General features: G+C 44.2%; 1 protein-coding gene across 2 annotated transcripts in view; it reads left to right on the top strand.

The window, feature by feature from the left end:
- The first annotated feature begins 6673 nt into the window (after positions 1-6673).
- Positions 6674-18467, top strand: part of prkd1 (protein kinase D1) — a 334526-nt gene continuing 322732 nt past the window's right edge. For both annotated transcript variants that reach the window (XM_087990032.1, XM_043698044.2), the window contains exon 1: positions 6674-6988. In XM_087990032.1, coding sequence (XP_087846158.1) covers positions 6791-6988 — 198 coding nt within the window. In that variant the 5' untranslated portion in view covers positions 6674-6790. The remainder of the gene's footprint in view (positions 6989-18467) is intronic.

Below are 18467 nucleotides of genomic sequence, written 5' to 3'. Positions count from 1 at the left end.
GCAGTGCATCTTGTAGATGGTAGACATTGTGATTGTTGAGTGTCAGTGCTAGAGAGAGGAAGTGTTTGTGGAGGTGATGCCTATTGAGCAGGCTGCTTTGTCCTGGATTGTGCCAAACTATTGGAGTGTTGCACTCATCCACACCAAATCTCAGGCATCGCAGGAGATTCATGAAGAAGTTGAACAATCAATGCTCCTAACTACAGAAAAGGCCTGGGTTTCACTGAGGCCTGTGTAAATAGGCCTAACAATAAAGGACAGTGACAAGTTAGACAGGGCAAGGTGGGAGGTTGCCTACCTATGGTGGCAAAACTGGAAGTGGCCCTTCAGTTGACAGAGTGGCATCAAGAAAGAAGGATTCATTTCATCGACCAGTAGTTAGTCCAGAGGATTACACTTGTTGGGCTACACATTCAGCACAGTAGTAGTGAGTTGATTCCCTTAACTGGGCATTAATTTCCACTTATTAGCCTCAATTAGGCCGTGGGCAGGCAGTGTGACTAACGTTTCCTCGATTATGTTTAAAATCACTGGCAGCAGACAGATTTATATGTCTGTCCATCTGTGGGAGGCACATAAAATTCAGGCTCATGGATCTTTAGAGGCTAACATTCCATTCACCTTTAAACTGCTTTCACAGTGATTTGTGCTCCTCTGCAGTTCCAAGTCTTCCATTGTGCAGAAGATATTTTTGATTCGTTCATTTTAAATTCACGGCCAATGACCTTGCTCTCTTTTTTTTAATTAATTATTTGCGATGTGTGAATTTGTTGCCCATCTCTAACTAAGGGCTGACTCTTAACATCTTTTTGGCTAAGTATCAGTATTTTTGGAGAGTTTTATGCCATGAGACCGAACAGGTTTTCTCGCAGTATCTCACCAAATTTATGCCATTAGCTACCTACAACAAATAGAGAATGCTGGGAAAACTCAGCAAATCTGGCAGTATCTGTGGAGAGAGAAAAACAGAGTTAATGTTTCGGAGTCTGAAATGACTCTTCTTCAAGACTTCAGACCTCCCACGGGCACCATCATCTTTGGGTATGCTACATAGGCACCAGCCACACGCAACCCACATACACAGATGTTGGCAGCTGACACATGCCAACCTCTGTGAACATTACCAATCCACATATAGATGCTTTAGCATTTTAATGCTGTACCTCAGTCTGCATTGACAACAATCATTGATTGCAATGGAGCAGCAAGGACACTACACACTTACGGACATGCCCTCAGTTCATGGACTGACCAGGGCGCATCGCTAGGCTCTTTGCTTCCTGCCATAGTGCTCACTCGCTCAACCTACCTGGGTGGCTTGCCTTTGTGCACCTTGCCCCCTTAGCCAGAGGTATCAGGCTCACAGAAAAGCTGTAATGCCATACCAATTAATACAGACACAAAGCCAGAAAGCTTGACATGGTTGTCAACAGGCTTCAGTCAAGTCAAGGAAGATTGGCTTTGGTCAGATGTTTATGGCACAGTAAATCAAGGGCAGCCTCCAATATCAGTGCAGCTGGCAGGTGGTGAAATAAACAACACCAGGGACAGACCTACTTCAATAGGATTACATTGAAAACGTGGCACAGATTGGTCCTTTGGCTACACCAATCCATGTCAGTATTAATGTTCTATTCAAGCTTCCTCCAATCTTTCCTCATCCAGATCTATCTTTGCAATCCCTATTTCTTTCTTGCATATGCTTTCTAGACAGTTCTGTGCTATTTGCTTCAACCATTCCCTGTGCTATAGCTGACCACATTCTCAGCACTCATTGGATTGAGAAGTCAAGTAGACTTCTTGATGGTTATATTCTATTGATGGCCTCTAATTATGCTCTTCCCTACAAGAGAAAACATTCTTACTTCATCCACTGTATCAAAACTTTTCAATACTTTCAAGATTTCATTAAGGTCATCCCTCAAGCTTCATTTTTTTTCAAGAGAGCAAAGACACAGTCTGTACATCCATTCCAAATATATGTGTTCACACATTTCTGCCAACATTCTTATAAATCTTCTCGGCACCCTCTCCAGTGCTTCTACATCATTTTTATAATAGTGATCAGAACTGCAGTCAGTACTTTAAATGTGTTCAGACCAAGTTTTGATAAATACCACAATTTCCTAACTTTTATGATCTGTTCCTGCTGAAATAAAGCCTACTGTGTGGTTTGCTATTTGATTACTTTCCTAACCTGTGACACATTAGTGATTTGGTGCATTGTGTTCTGAGATCCTTTTGTTCCTTTACCCCAGCTACTCTCTGAACTTCCAAGAGCTTTTCCTTTTCCACCTACTAAAATGTACTACTTCACATTTATTTGTGTTGAATATTATTTACCATCATTGACCAGTTTACTTGTTTATTCATTTCTTTCTGCATTTTGCTACAGTCCACCTCAGTATTGCCAGCACTGACCCTCACCACTACCAATTTGGTGTCACCTGTAAATTTAGAAATTGTATTTTGTTTTGAAGTCCAATTAGTTGATTTAAATCATAAAGAGCATTGATCAGTGTGGAACACCATTTCCCACTATCCGCCACTAATCAACTACCTTAACAACCAAATTACTGACAAGATTTCCAAGTAATTTTAGTTACAGATGAGACACTGAACTTATCGAGCTCTGGGGTGAGACAGAATGAACTGATTCCCCTTCTGTATTCACCAGACTCCTCAATAGTTTGCAACAAGGTTAATTTACAAAAGATAATCTTGCTGTAAAGATCTTCCTCCCAGGCCAAAAGAATTTCTGGTTTAAAAAGATTCAATTAGACCAAGAATTCTTGAGTTAGCAGAAAAGAGAGTTGCTTACTTAGTAACACAAGAAGAATTAATAAAACAACACACATACACAAAAAAATTAAAATATGTTCAGATCATATTCTGGGTTATTTGTGAAATGTAAGTAGTAGATAATTGATAGTTGATTTTGAGATTCTTTGAAATTCATTTGTCCTGTTTCCTTTTGACTCTGGTTGGCTATCCATACTCAAAACAAGAGTCATCCCTTTGTCTTGCTTCCTTTCAGCTGGCTAGCTGGATTCCATTACTCAGAGAGAGAAAGAATACTTTACCTAAAATGCAAGGGTGTTTAATGGCTGCTTTCAAAGCAGTGACCTTCACAGAGCACTAGTCCACGCACTAATGATTTCTATCTTAAGTGCCAGTATATATTGGTCAAAAGGGAACTGATTAAGCCTTTTAAATTCTATTTCATCTGGTCAGGTCATTTCCTAAGGGTATGGAATTTTAGAAGGTACACCTTTCACCCTAACTGGTACATACATAGAAAAGCCTTTTTTTTAAAAAACTCATTGACACTGAATAATCAGTGGCGCTTTCCCTAGGCAAGAGGGAGTAAACCTTTAAGACTAGTGAACTATCATGCAGCTTTCAATTGTCAAGGTATTCAAGTCTTAATAATGCCCACACTGTCAGACTCAACTAAGACTCAATTTCCAATAAAAGGTTTGAACTGAATGCTTCCTGCTTTTCTGAAAGCACACACCTTGTTTGAGGTTTAATTCCATGAACAAAGCAGCTCTCTAGTATCTTTCCAAATCTCTCTGCTTTTCAGATGTAAGCTGAGACAAAGAGGTCAGAAGGTTGTTCTGCTGCAGAAGTTGTCACACTCAACCTGTCTTCCTCTTAACATCTAAAGGTGTACTTTCCAGATTCAGGTGACTACCAGGTCCAGAGAACCTATCTGATTACTCTCTGTCCAGGCCTGGTGCTGAGGCCAATAGCAGTACTCCACCTGAAATTTGGGTTAAGATTAATAAACTTCACACGGATGGAGAAGGGAGCTGATTTCTTCTAACAACATGCTGAGGATGCTGGAAATCTGAAATCAAAACAGAAAATGCTGAAGAAACTCAACAAGTCTTGTAGGAGTATGAAGAAGTCACAATGGATTCAAAACTCAATTTTGCTCTCCAGATGCTGCCCAGCAATCTCTGCTTTTGTTTTTAATCTGGTTTCTTCTGTTTTGGTGAAAACATAATGCAGCCTGGACCAATAGGATCTGAACCAGACGTCAGAGAATATCTGCGGAATTTGAAAAACATTGTGAGACTGGATAGTGACACATTGCAGAGGAAATGTATATTTAAGGGATAAGTAGTCAATCTATCTCAAATCATTTTAAGTGACAAAAACATGTTTGGAACACACTCATGTCATATCTGGGAAATTACCCACAATTTAAGAAGCAGGAGCTATGGAGGAGATGTGAAGAGGGTGGTGAGAATATGAAATTCACGGCCTATAAGGGGCAGGACCTTCACGACATTTAAGAACTATTTAACTATGCACTTGTGATGCCAAAAAATACAAAGCCATGGGTCAAGTGCTGAAAAATAGGATTAAGAGAGGTTGGTGGTTATTTTGGAATTGTTGCAGGCTCAATGGGCCGAAGGGCATTTTTCTGTACTGTCAGTCCCTCCGATTCAATCTGTAATGCTATATCTTACTGCAGGAGCATGGTCCTTTGAGGTCAGAATTCAGAAATAAAGATTTGGGGTCCTCAGCATAAGACCCATTGGCGAAACGGATTTGCAACAAATTCGATTTTGTCCATGAATGAAGTAGGGAAGCTGCAGACACAAGATATACTTTGTGTCTAATACAGGATCACTGCTGTCAGTCAAACCTAAAATGAAATAACTTTAACATGACTGAATGGCCTGTCTTAGCATTTCAGTGACACATCGAGATTTCTCTTAATTAAACATTTGTGACACTTAGGAAGTTTTAAACCTCAAACACGCTGCCGCGAGATAACCAATTGTTATTTTCACAGTGGAGTAAGGAGCAAATATATTTTGTTCGCTTTATTTGAAATCGTATGAACGTTAAGCTAAGGAAATATATTTCAGAATTATTGTTGAAATCATATCGATGGCAGCAAACTTCAAACTTTTGCACGTTTCAAAAATTATAACGTTGTTGAAAGTTTCTTTCGGTAATAGCGGGGAAACGGCTCCTGAACCAGCCACACACCGGGAACAGTTGCTTTTCTTTCATCGGGCTCCGAGAATATTCAACACAACCGCACGAGTTCCCTCCAGAAACCGACTGAAATTTTCTTCAAAGGAGTGAGGTGGCAGTCATTCGGATGCCAAGAGATGGGAGTTTGTTTATCTCTAGCGACAGGAGGAAGGGGGACCGGATAAAGTCCCTTTACTCCTAAAGAAATAACTCAGTGTGTGGGTCAGCCATACCCACAGACACACACACACTCACTCACCCACTGGGACACAGACAGACGCCAACACGGAAAGAGAGAGAGACAGAGTTACACCGAAGCAGACACGCTCAGATAGACTGACCCCCCCTACCCAACTCTACCGTCACACAAGCAGATACCAACTTACACACTCAGTCTCACAGATGCACCGGCAGGCATGTCGATATATCTACCTACTCACACCCCTTTCCAATTCCAAAACCCCTCTGACAAGAATATAACTTTGGCTTTGCAATTACACGCCACACAGAGAAATAGTTTTTTTTTTAAATTTCAAAATATCCTTTATTCATAAAAGCATACCTTTATATGCACTGTCACTCAAGCAGTTCGGTTCTGTATAGTAGTATATGAATAAACAAACAAACATTGGAGTTTGACTCCATCCAGCAAACAAACCGAAAGCATTTGTTGCTTGTAAATAGTAATCGCAGGAAGGTGGGCACCTCAGTCTGTAGACCATAGCTGAAACTTACTTTGCAAAGCTGTGAGGTGTGCAGAGGTACTGCTCCAGTGTGGGGACTGTCTAATGTCTTAAGACAATCTTTTGGAAGTATTTCTAAGAACAGTAATTAAGATAACATTTGTTCTAAGGGAAAGTGGAAGGGGTGGAACCGCGTTTGACATTCGCCTCAGAGTGACAGCTTGACGGAAAGCGTTATAGAAATGTTGATTATAGCCTTTACACTACCCGCAGCCCCCACTCCCAGCCCGGCCCCCTGCATTTGCAATGCTAATATCGACAAACTGGAAAGGCGATGATTAGGAGGGGGAGAGCCTGCTTTTACCCAATGCCGTCCTTGCTCAGGGCAGACTGCAGACAGAGGTCTTCCAGGTGGCAGCATCTCCCATCACACAGGGTCCTGCTCTGGTACTTGTGAGAGGGACGGTGAGAGAGAGAGAGGGAGGGAGGGAAGTTGGGGAGGGGGTGAGGAATCAGAGACACGGAGCAGAACACAACAGAACGAGTTCGTGTGACAGATTGAAACAAGGTAATGCAGACACGGGAGTCTGAAACCTCGAGACACAGTTCAAGAGGGAGAGATAGTGGTGCAGGCATACCGATTGAGGTAGAGACAAACACGCACACACACACACACACAACAATCAGGAAGAGAAGCAGCGAGATAGACCAGAGGGTCACAGGTATAAACAGAAAGAGATGTACAGAGTTCAGTGGGAGGAGAGAGAAAGTAAATAAAGGGACGGGACAGGGAGCAGCTCCGTCCTATGGCAGCAGACTGACTGCAGCCAGGGTGTGTATGGACTGGGTCTGGGGGCAGCAGCAGCGACTGGAAGTGGGGAGGGAGGGTGGGGGGGGGGGTGAAGGTTTCTCCAGTTTCGGGCTCAGCTGCTTTCTTACAGTCGCTTCCTGTTTGCTTCTTCAGCCAAAGCAGCACCCCCCCCCCCCCCCCCCCCCAGCCTGTCGCCATCTTCCGCCTTGCTGAGTGTAGCCCGGAGAGTGTGGGACGTGGAGAAGTTACGAGAGAGGGAGTGAGTGGCGCTCCGCTGCTGCCGCCGCTGGTGCTGGTGATGATGATGAACCCGGCGCCAGTGATCCGCTCGGGCAGCCCCTGCTCCCCTCCATCCCCGGGAGCAGAGCGGCTCAGCCCCCACGGGATCCCCTTCCACATCCAGATCGGCCTGAGCAGGGAGCCCGTCGTCCTGGACTGCAGCCACTTCTCCCTCGCACATGTCCGCGAAATGGCCTGCTCCATCGTGGACCAGAAGGTAACCAACCGAGCCCGAGGGGAAAGTTAGCGCGGTCAGCGGGGACAGGCACCGGGCCAGGGTGAGCGAGAGAGAGAGACGCTCAGCAAGGCGACACAGCACCGGAGGGGTCTGAAGTTAGCCCAGGCTAACGGGAGGGGGTGGGGGACTAGTGGGATATCAGAGAGATAGGGTCGGCGAGGTCACAGATGAGGAGAGAGGGGGAGAGACCGGGGCCAGAGAGGGAGAGAAGGGAGGACAGAGAGGGAGAGACGGGGGGACAGAGAGGGGTAGAAGGGGGGACAGAGAGGGAGAGAGAGAGGGGGTACAGAGAGGGATAGAAGGGGGGACAGAGAGGGAGAGAGAGAGGGGGGACAGAGAGGGATAGAAGGGTGGACAGAGAGGGAGAGAGAGAGGGGGACAGAGAGGGAGAGACGGGGGGACAGAGAGGGAGAGAAGGGGGGACAGAGAGGGGTAGAAGGGGGGACAGAGAGGGAGAGAGAGAGGGGGACAGAGAGGGAGAGAAGGGGGGACAGAGAGGGAGAGAGAGAGGGGGGACAGAGAGGGAGAGAAGGGGGGCAGACAGGGGGGACAGAGCGGGAGAGAGAGGGGGACAGAGAGGGAGAGAGGGGGACAGAGAGGGAGAGGGGGCAGAAAGGGAGAGAGGGGGGACAGAGAGGGGGACAGAGTGGGAGGGGGCAGAGAGGATAGAGAGGCGGACAGAGAGGGAGAGAGAGGGGGACAGAGAGGGAGAGAAGGGGGGCAGAGAGGGGGGGCAGAGCGGGAGAGAGAGGGGGACAGAGAGAGAGAGAGAGGGGGACAGAGAGGGGGACAGAGTGGGAGGGGGCAGAGAAGGATAGAGAGGGGGACAGAGAGGGAGAGAGATGGGGGACAGAGGGAGAGAAGGGAGGACAGAGAGGGGGAGAAGGGGGGACAGAGAGGGAGAGAAGGGGGGACAGAGAGGGAGAGAAGGGGGGACAGAGAGGGAGAGAGGGGGGGACAGAGAGGGGGACAGAGTGGGAGGGAGACAGAGAGGGAGAGAGGGGGGACAGAGAGGGAGAGAGGGGGGACAGAGAGGGAGGGGGACAGAGGGAGGGGGGGACAGAGAGGGAGAGAGAGGGGGACAGAGAGGGAGAGAAGGGGAGACAGAGAGGGGGACAGAGAAGGAGACAAGGGGGGACAGATGGAGAGAGAGGGGGACGGAGCGAGAGGGGGACAGAGAGGGAGAGAAGGGGGGACAGAGAGGGAGAGAAGGGGTGGTCAGATGAGGAGGAGGCTCAGAGGGAGAGAGAGAGGTCAGAGTGAGGAGTGGAGTCAGAGGAAGAGGAAGGAGACGGGGGCGTCAGAGAGGGAGAGAGAGGGGTCAGAGATGAGGAGGGTCAGAGAGGGAGAGCGAGGGGTCAGAGATGGGGGTGTCAGAGAGGGAGAGTGAGGGGTCAGAGATGAGGAGGAGGATCAGAGAGGGAGAGAGAGGGGTCAGAGATGGGGATGTCAGAGAGGGAGAGAGAGGTTCAGAGATTGGGGGGGGGGGGTCAGAGAGGAAGAGGGGTCAGGGAATGGGCGAAGGTGGTCGGAAGAGGGGTCAGGTGAAGGGGCAGGGAGCAGAGAGTCGGTAAGGCTGTTGGACGGGCCAGAGAGAGGGGGAAAGAGGGACAAAGAGCTAAGATAGGGGTCCTTGAGAGGGAGAGCCGGAGAGATGGGGGATGAGGAGAGGGAGAGAGTCAAGGGGGTGGGAGATACAGAGATAGTCAAAAAGAGAGAAGAAAGAAGACACAGAGAGAGTGACGGAACGAGATAGAAAGAAATAAAAACACAGACAAGGATAGTGAGAGCGAAAACTACATGAACTTCTTAGAGACCGAAAGGAAACACTGTAAAGTCAGCGGTCGCGGTGTGCAAACGGAGGATCTCACTAGAGTTTTCTCATGTTGGAGGTTGGGAAATGCCAGTTTGTCCTGAGTTGAGATTTGACCCCCCCCCCCCCCCCACAATGCTGTTTCCATTCGGAAATCCCTCCTCCCGCCTTACCACTGGGAACCTCAGCCTTGTTTACACTCTGACCCTCCCCTTCCCCGTTTCCACACTGATGCCCCCCCTCCTCCCCCTGGCTGACCCCCTTCCTCTAACAGCAGTTTGTGATTCAGAATGAAATGTCCAGGCGGTACAGCTCTCGGTAACTGAGCCTCTCGATCCGAGTTGGTTCTTGCTGGACAGTTTGCTGAGTTGTGATAATTGTTTTGCGGTTCCAAAGTGAAGGCGAAACAACACGTCTGTGCGGATCTGGATAATGTACCAGGTTTTTAGTAAACTGCTCTCTGTGAAACTGTTCTTTGTCATTGTGAGACGGTGAAAACAGCCATCCACAAATTTAGTGACTCCTAGCGAGTTTTGAGAAGATTTAGTGACTCCTGTCTGGAAACCGAAGCGACCTGTATGTTGAAGTAGACAGTAAGGAGACAGGTTTCTGACAGTGCTGTAAATTAATGGACAGGTTGTCAACTAAGTTTCATGTTCTTCTAAAATATATTTTCAAACTTGGATTTCCCACAAGAACTGTTTTTCTTTCCCTTCTCGCAGTTTCATTCCTTATCCAAAAAAAAACGATATTGTTGTATAAAATTTTGTTTCAATACACGAGTATGTTGCCTGGCAACAATCAAGCTTGTCAGAAATTTTGACTTGAAACAATTGGGCAGATGGCCGTGGTTTGCAATATGTCTGATTTGGATTATAAATTTGAGTCTAAAAGGTGGACCGACATGTTGTGCCCATAAGCGTGGAAATTCTGTCCAGGGAATAAAAACAAAATCAAACTGTTGCTTTCAGCTATGTTTTACAAGTGACACCAACAAGAAAATGATTACTAAAATTAGTTCTGAGAATTATAAAGACATAGTCATACAGCATGAAAACAGACATTTTAGTCCAACTGGTCCATGCTGACCACATATCCTAAACTAATCTGGTCCCAATTGCCAGTATTTGGCCCATATCCCTCTAAACTCTTCCTATTCATATACCCATCTGGATGCCTTTTAAATGTTGTAATTGTATTCACCTCCACCGCCTCATCTGGCAGCTCATTCCATGCACGCACCACCCTCTGTGTGAAAAAGTTGCCCCTCAAGGTCCCTTCTAAATCTTTCCCCTTTCACTTTAAACCTATGCCCTCTAGTTTTGCCCTGCTCCTAGGAAAATACCTTGGCTATTCACTCTATTGATGCCCCTCATAATTTTATAAACCTCCAGGAGGTCAACTGTCAGCCTCCGATGATCCAGTGAAAATATCTCCAGTCTACTCAGCTTTAGCGAGTTTTGAGAAGATCTGTAGCTCAGGTCAAGGTTCTGGATGTTGGTTTGCTCACTGAGCTGGAAGCTTCATTTTTCAGATGTTTCGTCACCATACTAGGTAACATCTTCAGTGAGCCTCCAGACGAAGTACTGCTGATGATTCCTGCTTTCTAGTTATATGTTTGAGTTTCTTTGGGTTGGCGATATCAACAAACACATTGACTTGGACCCCATTTACCACCCCCTGAGAAAAGAACCGGAAATGACGTCATAGGAAATGACATCACCACAGGAAATGACATCACCAACCCAAATAAACCCAAGCATATAAGTTGAAAGCAGGAATCATCAGCAGTGCTTCATCTGGAGACTCACTGAAGATGTTACCTAGTATGATGATGAAATGTCTGAAAATGAACCTTCCAGCTCAGCGAGCAAACCTAAGTCCACTACTCAGCCTCTTCCTATAGCTCAAACCTCTAACCCTGGCAACATTCTTGTAAATCTTTTCTGAACACTTTCAAGCTTTACAACATCATTCATATAGCAGGAAGGCCAGATTTGAACACAGTATTCTAAAAGTGGCCTCATCAGTATCCTATATAGCTACATCATAGCTTGCCAACTTGTATACTCAATGGACTGACCAGTGCAGTAAAACCTGTCAAATGCCATCTTCACCACCCTGTCTAGCTGCAACTCCACTTTCAAGGAACTATGCACCTGCACCCCAAGGTCTCTTTGTTTGGCAGTACTCCTCAGGGTCCTACCATTAATTATATAGTCCTGCTCCGACTTGTCTTACCAAAATGCAGTACCTCACATTTCTCTAAATTAAACCCCAAGTGCCACTCGATGGGTCATTGGGCCATCTGATCAATGTCCCATTCTACTCTGAGATAACCTTCTTCACTGTCCAATATACCATCTATTTTGTTGTCATCTACAAGCTTACCAAACATACCTCCTATATTCACATCCAAATCATTTTTATAAATGGTGAAAAGCAGTGGATCTAGTATCTTTACACTGCTGGTCAAAGGCCTCCAGTCTAATAAATAAATGGCCACTGCCATCCTCTGTCTCCTACCTTTAATCCAATTCTATATCTGAATTGCTAGCTTGCCTGGTTTCCATGTGATCTAACCTGTCTACCATGTAAAATCTTGCTGAATGCCTTGCAGAAGTCATTCTTTGTTACTTCTTCAAAAACCCGATCAAATTAGTGAGACATGATTTCCCACAAACAAAATCATGTTGACTCTCCCTAATCAGTCCTTGCCATTTCAAGTTCATGGAAATCCTGTCCCTCCAAATCCTCTCCAACAACTTACACACCACTCACTGGTTTATAGTTCCCTGGCTTTTACTTTCTTAAATAATGGCAATACATTAGTCAAACTCCAATCTTCTGGCACCTTATCTATAGCTATTGATGATAAAAATATCTCAGCAAGGGGCTCACCAATCTCTTTCCTAGCTTTCTGCAAAGTTCTGGGAAATACCTGATAAGGTCCTGGGGATTTATTGACCTTTTCACATCTTAAAATGTCCAGCACCTCCTCCTCTGTAATATAGACATTTTTCAAGATATCGCTATTTATTTGTCTCAGTTCTCTAGCTTCCATATGCTTTTCCACAGTAAATACTGACTCAAAATACTCGTTTAGTATCTCATCCATCTCCCGCGGTTCCACATATAGACAGCCTCGTTGATCTTTAAGGGGCCCTATTCTTTCCCTAGTTGATATTTTCCCCTTAATGCAGTTGTAGAATCTCTTTGGATTCTCCTTAACCTGATTTGCCAGAGCTACCTCATGTCCCTTTTTGCCCAATTGATTTCCCTCTTAAGTATATGCCTACTACCCTTACTGGGATTCACTGGATCCCAGCTGTCTAGACCTGACATATGCTTCCTTCTTTTTCTTGACCAGAAACACAATTTCTCTAGTCATCCAGCATTCCCTACACCTTCAGCCTTGCCCTTTGCTTCAACAGGAACATACTGTCTCTGAAGCCTTGTTATTAGCAAAATATAAGATCTAATGAGGGAAAGAATAATGTGCAGACTACCCATGAACTTCATATTCTGAATTTCTCATGCATGCTACATATAAATGTTCAAATGGACATCATATATAATGGTGCAAGTATAAATATATAAACTCTACATTATTTGCTATGATTGGATTGGAATGAATTTTATTTATTATTAAAAGACCGAATGGATTGTGTGCCAAGTATCTGTGTTGTTTTAAATTTTCTATTATTACTGGGCCCTTAATGATTGAAAATGTGAATTAACTTGCTCATTGTTGATAAAATAACAGTAATTTCATATTTGCAATCATAATTACTAATGATTGAAATTATAATGAAATTTCATCAGCCTTTTGTAATATTGCATCTTTCTAATCAAATCACCAGATAATTGTTAGTTTTAAAAGTAAGATACCTGTCATACAGGTTAGGTCAGTAATTATGACTGTGTTCAATGCGCAATGCAATTGGTCATGTAAGATGTTAGTAGCAGTCACTACATAGAGATTACTCTTGTGCTGAGCTTGTGACAAATGTTCCATTTTAACATGGAGAAATCTTTAAACTGAGATGACGTGGTGATATAGTCACTTTATTGCTTTTATTGCCAATTTATTAACTGACAAAAAACTGTGACAATATCATTTTAATTTTTCATTTAAAATGAAATCACATTGCAGCAGGTTAAAATATGGCAAACTTCTTTTAACCAAGTATATGTGTACATGAAATTCTTGTAAAATGACACTTTCTTTCTTGACTAATTCCTGCCAGCATTGTCAAATTTTGGGTTATTGTCTTGCTGTCTTGTTAGAGGATTCAATCACACATTTCAGCTAATATATGTTGGTCAGCCAACAGATGAAACAACTAAGGCATTAAGTCACTACAGAAAAGGCTTGAATGTCAAATCAAATTTACCATTGTGTACTTTAAACAAATTAAATGAAAACACCACATGTCGTCATTAAAAAAAATTCCCCAAATAAACTGTCATTAATATACCTTGAGAGAGCAAAGTGAATCAAAATGTGATCATGATTCATCATTGCATTTAAATGGGAATTATCTGCAGTGTCATGATAGAGAGGATGAAGAGCAAAATTGACAATTAGTTTGTTTTGCTAGCAATTGGAAGGCCAGTTAGCTCAGTTGGCGCAACAGTAAACATGAGATTCAGACTAGTGTAGCATTCAACCTCTATTCTGGCTAAGATAATCACTGGGCCTGTAGTAAAATTGTAGCGTAAACCCCGGTCTGGAAAACCTAGTAATCGTAGATACTACCTGGGGAAGTCAAAGGTAGTATTCATGTTCTCACAGCCTTGTATGACAATAAAAAGTCATCGCCATAATCCCAAAGGGCCGTTCTCTCATCAAAAAGAGAGAGAGACAACAAGTGGAATTTAACCTGAGGGTCACTGCCTCAGGCAAGGGGGTATGTTATGAAGGCAGGGCCTTCATGGTAGCCTTGGCCACTACAGGTATTGGCATCACTCTGCATTGCTAACTGGTCAGCTGAGCTAACTGATCACCTCTGGCACTGAGCTGTTTCCTCACTTTTTGACTGCCCTTTCAATTAAAACAATTTTTTTTTTGGTTTTGAATTGCAAATTCTGCTTTGATTTCCCAAGAAAACCCCATCTCCCTCTCTCATACTGCTCTACATTTGAATTCTGAAGGAGACCTAGAGTGATACATGTGTTTTACAGAAATGGAGAATACATTGTTTGCATCATGTTGGTGTAGCACTTGCACCATTTGGCCTCTGTGCTCGTGCCAAGCACACGGCATCTGTAGCAAGCTGCGCAACGTGTCTGAAATGTTTGAAAGTACTGGGGAAGTAGGTGACAGTCAACTCAGTTGGACATCTGTCAGTCAGGGGGGCCAGTACAGTTAGTTAAAGGCACCTTCCAATTCCAGTCCTGGGCCTGAGCCACGCAAAGTGTTGGTCAGGGTGATATTGCATGGGGGATCCATTCCTCTGTGCTCTTGGGAGCAGGTTACTGCTAGTCCTTTGTCGCCATGGGGCTAGCCCTGATGGAGACCAGGGTGGGAGGAGGAGTGGGTTGTAGGTATGGCACTTTTGGGGACATGTGTATCCATCAGTCAAGAGATAATGGGAGGTGAAGATTGGTGCTGACGGGTCATGTTGCTTGAGCGGCTGAGCCACAGTCATCCTGTGACCTCTGCAGAAATGAGTTTGGGGGATTGGAGGGGGTAGAGATGCAGGTGTAGGCACATGTATGTGACCTGGTTGTTCACCTAGGGAATCATGATGTCTGTAGTTTTGATGGAATGGGCACATAGGAAAGAGAGTATACCGTTGAGGGTGTCAGCAACATGTTAAAACTGAGGTTGAAAGCCACTGGCAGAGGACAACTCACTGCTGTTTTAATCATGAAGAACAAGGATAGTGCGCAATGTTGTGGAGATTGGCTGTGAAGGGACTCACAATGGGTGGGGTAAGTGAAATGGCATGTGAGGGAGGGGGCTACATCTGTATTTGGTCACTGGCTAGAAACAATACATGGGAATAACATTGTCCTCAAACACATCATAAGTTGCCTGACTCCTGGCCATGCAGCAACATTGACCGTTTCTATGTGTTGTGATCTCCCTGTCAGCATTTCTGCTGGAGAACTCTTTCAGATGCACTGCCATGAAAACAGTCGGCAGTGTTGAAGTGCGGCATGATGGGTAAAGGTGTGAGAGTGAGCTAATGCCAACGCTCATGCACTACTACCCCAGGTCTGACATAATGTACAGTATTCGATGCTAATCATACACTGAGCTTGGTAATGGTCAAGGAGTGATACTGCAGGGTGCTACAAAGCATCTAGCGCCAAAACATAGGCAGCGATAACCAATTAATTGGTGAGACACAAGGTTCACAGAACTAAGAAAACTATTAAAATAACATTGCTTGCAAAACAAACAATTTATGCAACTTTTTTTTGCAAAACAAAATCTATTTTTCTAACATTTTTAGCCATCACATCCATGGCTCAGAGTACATTTTTCTCCTCCTCTTGTTGTGAAGCATTGAGCTCCCTTAGTCTGCAGCTGGGGTGGAGGAGTCTGCTCTGTAGTGGAGCCCATTAGCCCTGGAGATTTGTTTGGGAAACACAGGGGCTCTTTGCCTCAGGTCGGAACAGACATCTTGTAGTTCTTCTTGACAAAATACAAATTGACCACCTGGCCTTGAGTTTTCAGTGATCATCAGGCAGAATGGAGCTGGAGGGTCCAGCCAACTTCCCAACCTCCCAACTGGAGAGTGTCAAGAGGCCTGCATATGGTTCGTCTTGCAGCACACCCTGTCTCCACAAAACTCAATCTGACTCGCACTGAGCCAAAAAAAATAAGATTCAGTCCCATAACTTTCCCATGTTAATCTGCCCAAATGTTGATAGTTTGCTGTCAAGAGCCACTGCAAAATCCAAATATTTTGAGGTGATAAATGAAAAGGAAGAGAGAGTGCAGTTGAATATTGTCTTTGTGGGCTTGCATTAAACAGAAGCAAAGTAATCACAAGGGTGGTGTATATTCTTTTATTTTCAGTTGAAATAATTGGATGAAAAACTGGTGGGTTCTGTGGGATAGTGTCCCTGTTACAACTTCCTCTCGATGCTGCTGATAAAGATGATCATCCATGTCAATAGTTTTACAAGTATTGTACAAAGCTATATTCAGTATGAACAGATATCAAGGGGTAAATGCAATGTATTATCATACACTGCCGACAGAGGCCATTCAGCCCTTTGAATCTGCACCAAAGGGCATTTCAACCTATCCCCATATTTCCCATGGTTAAACAATCTAGTATACACACCTCTGGCCACTGTAAGGCAATTGAGCATGGGCCAATCCACCTAACCTGCAGATTTTTGGAGTGTGAGAGGAAACCCTCGCAGACACAGGGAGAGCATGCAAGTCCCACATAGTCACCCAAGACCTGATTTGACTCCATGCCCCTGGCACTGTCAGGCATCAGTGCTAACCACTGAGCCACAGTACTAATGCTTCCAGTTAATATGAGGCTAACAAAATTGGGGAAGTTCACAATATGTTACTTCTTTGGCCATTATTGCTAAGCACCCATTATTGCCCATTTGCTTTCAGAGAAAAGGGGAAATTTGGGGTGGCATGGTGGATCATTGGTTAGCACTGCTACCTCACAACACTAGGGTCCCAGGTTTAATTCCAGTCTTGGGTGACTGTCTGTGTGGAGTTTGTGCATTCTCCCCTTGTCTGGGTGCTCTGGTTTCCTCCCACAGTCCAAAGATGTGCAGGTCAGGTAAATTGGCCATGCTAAATTACCCGTAGTGTGAGGTGTATTCGGGGGAAATGGGTACGGGTGGGTCACTTTTCAGAGGGTTGGTATAGACTTGTTGGGCCAAAGAGCCTGTTTCCACACTGTAGGGAATCTAATCTAATCCCACGAAAAAAACACATATATCCTTTTCTATGGTTTTCTACATTAGGTACCTTTCCTAGACTGAGAGGTCAGATAGATTACTGCTTGGTTGTAGGCAGACTACTGCTGACTGTACAACAGTGGCCTGAGGCAAATCACATAACTTGTTGACTTCCTTTCCCTTTGCTGTCGGAAGGAGCTAGATATCCACTGATATGACCAATAGTGAATTTCAGCCTGCTACCTTGATATGGAAGATTGGAGCTTCAAGTTCTGTGCTTCAGGCATTCTATCTACATTTATTTAGTTAATTATCATGCATTAAACATATTTGACTGTTACATAAAGGCTGGGAGTCTGTTTCAAAGCACTGTGCTAACATATAAACCACAATTTTAGTGCAGTACTGAGGGTGTGCTTCATTGTTTGGTGTGTCTTCAATTGGATGAATTGTCCAGGAGTGTTCACTTTAGTCTTCTTAGATATTAGGGGTATAGAAGTCAGTATAAAGGATCTATGATAAAAAAAGGAAATTCTATTGATTATTCCATGAAGGTATATATACTTTGAGCTGAAGTTACTTGTAGATGTTGGTCCTCTGAGTGAAGAGAATTAATAACCATGCTGTCCAAGCTATATGGCACACAGAATTCAAACAGGACAAACCAGCAAATGAACATAATCTCAAATTGAATTGAATGTGTGTGCTGTTAGGGATAACAAGCTGCAATTAGCTCTTGCGCTGTATCTGGACAAGCTACTTCACAGCAAGTTATCATTTTCTTGTGGAACAAAGCAGAGTTAATGTTTTGGGTCTGGTGACTCTTCATCAGAACTCCACTAATAGTCATCGGACTGGAAATGTTAATTGTGCTTCCTTTCCACAGCAACTGCCAGACCTGCCTGAGTTTCTTCAGCAATTTCTGCTTTTGTTTGTGACCTTCAGTTCTTTGTTTTATTAAATATCGTTTATCTGATCTGTTCAAGTTTCATTGGAGACATTTCTAATTTCACATAACACCTCTTCAATTCATTCTGAACCAAAAACATAATCCAGACCATATGCCATTTATGGGATCTTTCTATATGTGAATGGCTCCTGTGTTTGGTCAGAGAAAGCACTATGCTTTAGAGCAATTAATCTAGAATGATTAGGGCAGCAGACACATGGGAACACCGCTTCCTGCAAGTACACCTACAAGCTACTCACCATCCTGACTTGGAAATATTTTGTTGTTCCTTCACTGTCGCTGGGTCAAAATCTTGCAATTCCCTCCCTCATGGCACTGTGGGTCAACCCATAGCTGGTGGACTGCAGCGCTTCAAGAAGGTGGCTTAGCACCACCTTCTCAATGACAAGCAGGGACAGGTAATCAATGCTAGCCAGGAGGGGATCAAAATGATTATAAGTTTAGGGCTTGAGGATGTTTTGCAGAAACATGATCTGGCATTTTAAATCTTTTTTTAGAGTAAATACCACAAATCCATATGCAGGGATTTGTCGTCAGGAAGTCCAGGAGTTGCATCTGTTTCAGTTAAATAAAAGCATGGCGCCAACAGTTCCCTGGTGAATTCCCAAAGGCAATGCCTTGATGAATCAAAGTACATAGACAGAGGGTGGTGGTGGTGGAGGATTGCTTTTCAGACTGGAGGTCTGTGACCAGTGGTGTGCCACAAGGATCGGTGTTGGGTCCACAGCATTATGTCATTTATATAAATGATTTAGATGTGAATGTAGGAGGCATGGTTAGTT

This window comes from Chiloscyllium plagiosum, unplaced genomic scaffold (genome assembly GCF_037043375.1).
Source record: "Chiloscyllium plagiosum isolate Xiang-an unplaced genomic scaffold, Cpla_swu_hap1 HiC_scaffold_8, whole genome shotgun sequence".
Taxonomy (NCBI): domain Eukaryota; kingdom Metazoa; phylum Chordata; class Chondrichthyes; order Orectolobiformes; family Hemiscylliidae; genus Chiloscyllium; species Chiloscyllium plagiosum.
This window is presented reverse-complemented; position numbering and strand designations above follow the sequence as displayed.